This window comes from Hippoglossus stenolepis, chromosome 11 (assembly GCF_022539355.2).
Source record: "Hippoglossus stenolepis isolate QCI-W04-F060 chromosome 11, HSTE1.2, whole genome shotgun sequence".
Taxonomy (NCBI): domain Eukaryota; kingdom Metazoa; phylum Chordata; class Actinopteri; order Pleuronectiformes; family Pleuronectidae; genus Hippoglossus; species Hippoglossus stenolepis.
The window spans coordinates 11,507,796-11,515,938 of record NC_061493.1 but is presented as its reverse complement, the minus strand read 5'-3'; the positions used below and the strand labels follow the sequence as shown (position 1 = coordinate 11,515,938).

Genomic DNA, 8,143 nt, shown 5'->3' with positions numbered 1-8,143 from the left:
TGTGTGTTTAAGTCTCTTGATGTGTTAAAGACCCATGTTGTACATGTTGTTAGAGGATTTTTACCAAATACGTTAACCTGCATCCTCAGCTCAAAACGTATACTCAATGTGTGTGTGTGTGTGTGTGTGTGTGTGTGTGTGTGTGTGTGTGTGTGTGTGTGTGTGTGTGTGTGTGTGTGTGTGTGTGTGTGTGTCTAAGAGAGAGAGAGAGAGAGAGAGAGAGAGACATAAGCCGATATACGTCAAATTTATAAGAATTAGGAATTACTCTTGTTTGCAAAATTCTTATTAGAGTTCATCCCTCGATCACAATCTGTCCAGCACTTATATTAGGAACATAAAGGAAAAAGCAAATAGTCTAATGATCTGCACCAGATTTAACAAACTCATAGATCTCAACACCATAAATGTGTGTGATATTTTACACAAACTGATAAATGAATAAAATACTATATGTTGTAATTAGTTACATTTTATCTGATTTGATGAGGTTGTTACAAATAGTTGCTAATAAAGCCATTATGCTTATACAACATTATCAAGTCCAATATTCACTCCTTATTTAGCTCTGTTTTGATTTCCACCAACTCCTGAGGGTACGTCAGTCACAGCCAACAATGTCTAGCTGCTGTTTGTTTATATACAGTCTATGGCTGAAACTTAAGATGTAATTTTAGTATTGCAGAGTCAACTGAAAAAAACCTTCTGAAACAGGTGAAACTAAATACTTCGTTGTGATTTCTTTTGACAGTATGATTTCACATCTTTGAATATTTAAATATCAAAACACTATATAACGCGATGTGCTGTCAAATGTTACCCTACTGCGGCTGCACCATCACAGGTTTAGGTATTTTGGTCTCTAATCAGCCAAAGGTAATAACAAGCAGCACGTCAGTCACACTCACTGCGTCAGTGACTCTTAGTTCTTAGAGGAGGGTGAGGCTGAGGGGAGAGGATTTCACGGCACCGAGCGCCGTCATGAGGATCGTCTCTCTTTGCAAACTCAAAACAACTGCAGCGTCCCTCATGTCACACGCTGCTGCTCACTGAGCTGATGCCAGCTGAACTTTTGTTGAACATCGGGAGCCGTGGTTCCTCGTCTTGTCACTGCAACGATTGTTTTGATGTAAGCAAGTGACCAAAAGTTTGTGAATGTGTTTATGTTCTGTTTACTTTTCTGCTCCAGTTTTTTATTTTTTATTTTTTTATTTGTACTTTATCTTTGTATTCCCCCTCCAGGCGCACGCCGCACTCAGAGGATCCTGCTCTATTAAGTGATTCTTCCCTAATTATGTTGACAGTTTTCCTTTGTTATCCCAAGTGTCTTCGGCAATGTGGATTTTGTTTTCTTTCCTTTTTTCTTGGTTTGTTCTTTTTACAATGGAAGACTTGTGAATTCTCATTGAGACTTAAACTTTGAATAAAAGGGACTCAAAATACTTTTGACTTGGATAAGTTGATCCTGTAGATTACTGTAGATAGATTTGAATTTCAGACTTTCATAAAATCTTAAATCTTTGCATTGACTCACCCTCTCCTGCCTCCTTCAGTGCAGTTTTACCAAAGAGCTGCTAAGTTGTATTCGACACTTGCAATGGGCTTAAAATGAAGCGACTAAGCACAGATTTATTATTGGACTTATAACTACTTAGCATTGGAAAGTACAAACTGTCAGCTTTCCTCTGGAAGTAAAAAATGTCTTGCAATAATAGAATGTGTGTTTGTGTTGAGGATGCCCATGCTCTGCTGGCCAAATATAAAGACTTATAAAGTCTGCCAGTGAGCATGGGTGACCTATTTACCATCGGACCCACTGCCTCACAAACACACAAACCAGACGACGTCCACAGCCTTTCTTTTCTCGAGAGAATAATTGGGAAGCGTCTTTTCTTGGCAACGCTGGAAAAAATCAGGTGAAACAACTGGTGTTTCAAACATCTGGCGCTGGTCATGAGTGTTGGGATGATGCACATATGATCAGGCAGGTGTGTTGCTCCCCTAACATCTGTTTATCAGGTCAGCTATCTAAAAGTTAGTTATTTTTAGCTTCTGGGCTGATTTTCCTCTTTTCCCTTTTTCTCCAAGGACAACTGACCCGTCTGGATAGTTGTAGGTTTCACCTCTGCTGTGGACCTAACATCTGGCTGATGTTACTTTTCAGAGTGTGGTTTTGGGTGTGAGTGTGTGAGCTCTCAAGGTGTAGGATCTTCCTGTAAGACTCTCCCACCTGCAGCAACAATATAGAAGAAAAAAGCATCCTCTGTATTTGGCATGGGAGTGAGAGTAAAGATTTATATTTATTCGTCTGCTCAATGCATTATGCGCATATTCCTCTGAGTGTGTGTTTGATGCAGAGTGTGTGCGTGTTTTTTAAGGATCCCCGCCTGTCCTTGAATCAAGCAGTGTGGACCTTGTCTGCTGCTACGATGTCAGTTCACTGATTCATGCTGCGCCTCTGCCACTGACCCATAGGATGACTCTCAGGGGGGCACGGAGACAGATTGCATCCATCGCACTACAGCGCTGGGCAGATGTGCACTGACACACACACACACTATACACTCAGCAGAACGCAAAACTCAGAGTTTATAGCCGTGCTCGCAGTGCTTTGAGTTGAATGCCATTGTCAGCAGGCTAACATGCGAGTTTGAGCAGTTATATCCCAAACAAATCCTTTTTATTTACAAATAAGCGATAAACACAAACTACAGCTGATGCTCGTAAACAGATCAAACTAACCAAGGTACTGAAAACTGAAAATCAGACCTTAAGACGGTGTAAGATTAAACCAAATTTGTCAATCTACCCAACAGTTAGAGATAATTCAATGAAAAACAAACTTGAATTTCATGGTGGCATTAGTACATAAGGCCAGGTTATCATCAAAGGTTCATTACATGATTGTCTGCACAAATATTCGCACCAATGCATTTAATAGATGTTGAGATATTTCAGTGTGTAAAGCCACTGTCTGCAATGTGAATGGATACAATCAGCGCTCAGTGTCAGGTCAAATGTAGGTCACGTCTTTTTATCAGCTCGGGCTCCGATCAGCAGTGATGGAAACATAATACTCGGGTGAATGCGTTAATTTCTTCCTCTTCTTTATTTTGGTAGTCTAGATGCTGACACTGCACATTTTCTGCATGACATGGTGTATATGTGCATAAATAGCCATGAGCTTTTGTGTACTTAACAATGTGCAACAGTGATTTCTCCCTTTATCGAGCAACAGGCAACACTGGCAAGACAGCGAGGTGAGAGAGTTTCTCTGTTTTCCGCACGTTAGCGACGTCGAACCAAGGAAAAAAAGCCGAAAGGCAAACTCCTGTGGCAATGGGAGAGGAGTCAGTCGCCTTTCTTTGATGGTTCACCTGCATTTTATAAATCCCCTGCACGCAGTAATTTTAGTATAAAAGAGGTAAAAGTGAAAAGTTTGATCTCTTGCTGTCAGTAGAGGAAAGATATGAGGAGAATTTCCCTCAAGAAACCCTAAAAGTCTGATCCAAATTGAAAGGCAAATCATCTAATCATTTTAATTGTCAAGATATTTCCCTCATAAGCACAAATGTCAGTCTCCTTGTGGCACTAGAGGAAAAATCATGAGACCATTAGAGTCATTAGGTTTTATCCTCAGGGGACAATGAATGTCTGCACAAAATTTCATGGCCACCCATCAAACAGTTTTGAAGAAATTTGAGTCTGAACCAAAGCGGTCATCCAGACAGCAGTGCTACTGATACGGCCAAAAAACGTTTTTCCTTGATCAACGTTTAGTGGAGAAAAAGCTGCGAGAAGTGGAAATGTGTCACTGCCACGCGGAAAAAAGATCCAGACGGTGCAATGACTCAGACGCAAAATTTAGTTTGATTTTGTCCTATAAATAGCTCGTCATTCCAGAACATCTGTATGCTCGTGTTTGTTTTTCAAATCTCTCTCAGCTCCTCTCCTGGGCTCCCTTTCACGGGGACGCCGAGGTTTGCTGCTCTTTTGTTGTGGTCATCGGTGAGCTGCTGCTGGTTGACAGTGCGAGGCGGAGTTGTAGCTGAGAAATGGGTCAGTTTGTGCAGCAGCCTGCACAGAAGCCTCTCTGTGTCTGCGTTTTGTCCCCCAGCGAAAAAGGGAAAATCGCGCCAGATTTCTACCAGATCCTTCAGATGCAAGCTCTGTAAACAGTGTTTTCTGGGCCCTGTCGAACACCGTGGGACTTATCCACCCTGAGGCTTAGTAAAGGAGACACAATCTCTGGGGATTTCACTGCAGTTTCATGTGTGAAATAGGAGCGTCGTGCAAGTGTATGAAGATTTCATGTCTGCCATCATTTAAATTTAGCTTTAATCCCATTTCATCCCATTTGATCCCATTGATGCCGAAGCATTGAAACAGTCTGATATGATTAGGCTTTCAAGAGACTGTTTGCTGAATCCAACTTGCTGGAATGAGAGTTGAGGCGAAGCCCAGAGCAAAGAGGGAAGCTGGCAACTTTTGGCTCTTCTAACTGTGAGACTCTGAACACTGCCCATTAAAATCAAAGCAGCCAATATATAATTCATCTCTTTGGCTCCTCCTCCTTCCACTGCCAGCACAAGAGTGCATATTAACATGATACTCCCTGGTGATGATGATAGATCCTCTCTCATTTCCACTTCATCTGAAAAACAAACAGCCAAGTGTGGAGTTTAGCTTCTGGGATTTCCGGTAAGCAGTTTGTGAAATCCCTCCAAAAAACCCACTTCTTTCAACGACTTCTTATTAAGTGTTCCTATAGCTTTTGCTTCTAACTGGACAGACACCGAGTTGTGTTCCAGATCCGATGCCATGTGCTCCTCCACCGCCTCTGAGTTGAAAACAGTGTGTGGGAGAGATGACAGGTTGCCTGAAGGAACGTTAAAGCTTGAGTGATTCATCTCATCTTCGTGCGAGAAGGACCAAAAAGGCCTTTTAATTCATGCCCAGCAAAATGCCAAGTCCCCCGCAACACACGCATCAACACGTACCTGATCAAACACGTAATATATGACTTAGGCACCAGTCACTCAAACACCTTTTCCTCCTCACATTTCATCGGCACGGCGCGCGCAGATCCGAGGCATGATAATGAGCGCCAGGCAGCTCAGTCTGTGTTTATGCGTGGTGATAATAAATTCATTGTGTTTGTCAAAATGGAGCAGACGGTCTCAGTGCTGCATAGAGAGCAGAGGAGATGCAACATGCATGAATTCAGCTGAAGTAAGAAGTTCCCAGTGTCCCAGTTCTCCGACTGAAACCACAGATGAATTAGTGAAAACACAAATTATCTTAAATATCTTAAACGGATCAGTGTTCCTCTTACGGGGCCTTGTAAGTGGTATTTTTTAATGTTGTGTCATGACATGCCTCAAATCTCAACAGCTTTAGGCACAACATTACTCAAACTGCAGGACCGATAATTTACCGCCATGTTGATGTAATCGTTATGAGCCTGCAGATGATGGATGATAGGCTCCATCCCTCTTTTTCACATCCTCTTCCTGTTGTTACTCACACTTCTCTTTTCCTTTCTGTTTCTCTGCCTCCCTCCCCCTCATCCTGCAGGTGTATGGTGTACTGACCCTGCCTGCCACAGGCGAGGAGTCAGAGGACCAGGGCCATGATTGGCTCCCCTGGCCCTGGTGGGCGTGCCTTAGTGCCATGGCCGAGGGTGTGGCGGTGGGTCCTGGCTGTTTCTCTGGTTGTCATGATAAACTTGATGCTGCCAGGAAGTAGCCAGGCCTGTCCGCCACGGTGCGATTGCTCGGCTCAGCTGAGGTCGGTGTCGTGCCAACGGCGGCGGCTCACCAACATCCCAGAGGGCATTCCCACCGAGACACAGCTCCTGGACCTCAGCAAGAACCGGCTCCACTGGGTGCATGCAGGCGACCTGGCACCTTACCCACGGCTGGAGGAAGTGGATCTCAGCGAGAACCTCATTGCCACATTAGAGCCCAATGCCTTCGCCACCCTCCAGAGTCTTAAAGTGCTGAAGTTAAGGGGAAACCAGCTGAAGTTAGTGCCCATGGGGGCCTTCGCCAAGCTGGGCAATCTGACCAGCCTGGACCTGAGCGAGAACAAGATGGTGATTTTACTGGACTACACCTTCCAGGATCTGAGAAATCTGAAACATCTGGAGGTTGGAGACAACGACCTGGTTTACATATCCCACAAGGTAAGCTCTGCAGCATCCTGTCAGTCAGTAGGTGACTGAATGGAGGAACGTTTACTTCATTTAAAAAAGAAGATTTCTCCTTGGATTCCAGAGGATCAGACTTTCATACTAATAGCAGTAGAATATATTCTGCTGTTAAAAAGACAGCAGTACCAAGCAGCTATTTACCCACTGTAGTATCTGTAGCAATGGTTTCACCCAGGAATAATAAGTATATTTCAACGTATTGGGAAATTCACCTTCTTAATGCTGAACTATTCATTTAACAAAAGACCATTATGTGTTAATCATGAAAAAGGGAAAACAAAACTAATTTAATCAATAAGCATGCAAGCACGTCCAGTGTTTCTGTGGAAACAAGGATTGAGCATTTTGAATTTCAGAGCTCTTTTCACAGTAATTATGGCCCCGCAAACTCCTACGATTTATAATGTGTATTATACAAGAGATGTACTCACTCATATCATGGTAATGGACCTTGAGTTTCAGTCAGTAGTTAGGTGTTAACACCTTCCTCCTTAAGATTTAACATTGACATTAAGGGGGCTCATACAGCTCAGTTTTCAGTGTCCAAACCAAAACAACAGGTGTGAAAAGGTACAAACAAACCAGGTGATCTCGGTCTGGATCAAACTGAACAATGGTTTGGTTTGTTTTCAGTGTGAAAACGTTTTATTTGGATCGTTCGGACCAATCGCAGGAAGTCGAGACAGCATTAAGTGTTTGCAGCTTGCAGGATTGTTTGTAATCTTCACCTCTGATGATATATATTTATTCAAAAAGTAAGCAAATACAATATCTGAATTGACAACAGGCCACCGTCAGATGCACGCCCATCTACAAACCAATACATGTCAAGTATAGGTAGATGCAGTACATGTAGAAGTAGTGGAACCAAATCTAACTGGATAAAATGTAAACAATGTAACTAAGACATGAACCTTGATTTGGATCATGGTCCAGACGTTCAGGTGTGTAAACATCCTTCACTCCTCTGCCCTCTGTATCTTCCAGGCTTTCTCAGGGCTGCTGGGGCTGGAGGATCTCACAATAGAGCGCTGCAACCTGACATCCATCTCTGGTCAGACACTGTCCTATCTCCGCAGCCTGGTCACTCTTCGCCTACACCACCTCAGCGTCACTGCCCTGGAGGACCAGAACTTCCGCAAGCTCTCCAACCTGCGGGGTCTGGACATCGATCACTGGCCGTACCTGGAATACATCTCCCCTCTGAGTTTCCAGGGTTTGGACCTCCACTGGCTCTCCATCACTAACACCAACATCACCTCTGTCCCCTCCGCCTCCTTCAAGAACCTGGTGCACCTCACCCACCTCAACCTGTCCTACAACCCCATCCCCTCACTAGAGCCCTGGGCCTTCAAGGACCTACTGAGGCTGAAGGAGCTCATCATGGTAAACACAGGGTTGGTGACAGTGGAGCCCCATGCCTTTGGAGGCCTCCGACAGATCCGGGTCCTCAACTTCTCTTCCAACGACCTGCAGACCCTGGAGGAGGGCTCCTTCCACTCTGTCAACAGTCTGGAGACCCTCAGAGTGGATGGGAACCCCCTGATGTGTGACTGCCGTCTGTTGTGGATCCTGCAAAGACGCAAGACCCTCAACTTTGACGGCAGAGTGCCGGTGTGTGCGGGGCCGGTGGAGGTGCAAGGGGTCAGCCTCAGCACCTTCACCGATTCTGCACTCTTCGATCACTTTACATGCCAGAAACCTAAGATTCGCAACCGTAAGATGCAGCAGGTAACGAAGATGATTACGTTCATGTTTAATACTTGGCAAAACAAATCTATAAATGTATATAGTTTGATAACTGAGGTTAAGTTTATATCTTCTTCAAGCACGGAAAGTTTTCTGAAACAAAACGTATCATCATGTGTACAAATTCTTCTGTATTTTCTGACTCTCCAACATTTATTAGTCCATGCGCTCCTTTTCTCC

General features: G+C 44.0%; 1 protein-coding gene across 1 annotated transcript in view; it reads left to right on the top strand.

The window, feature by feature from the left end:
* Nucleotides 1–8,143, top strand: part of LOC118117865 (leucine-rich repeat and immunoglobulin-like domain-containing nogo receptor-interacting protein 3) — a 38,975-nt gene that overhangs the window by 23,118 nt on the left and 7,714 nt on the right. Inside the window, exons 2-3 of the mRNA XM_035170484.2 lie at nucleotides 5,578–6,187; nucleotides 7,202–7,945. Coding sequence (XP_035026375.1) covers nucleotides 5,633–6,187; nucleotides 7,202–7,945 — 1,299 coding nt within the window. The 5' untranslated portion in view covers nucleotides 5,578–5,632. The remainder of the gene's footprint in view (nucleotides 1–5,577; nucleotides 6,188–7,201; nucleotides 7,946–8,143) is intronic.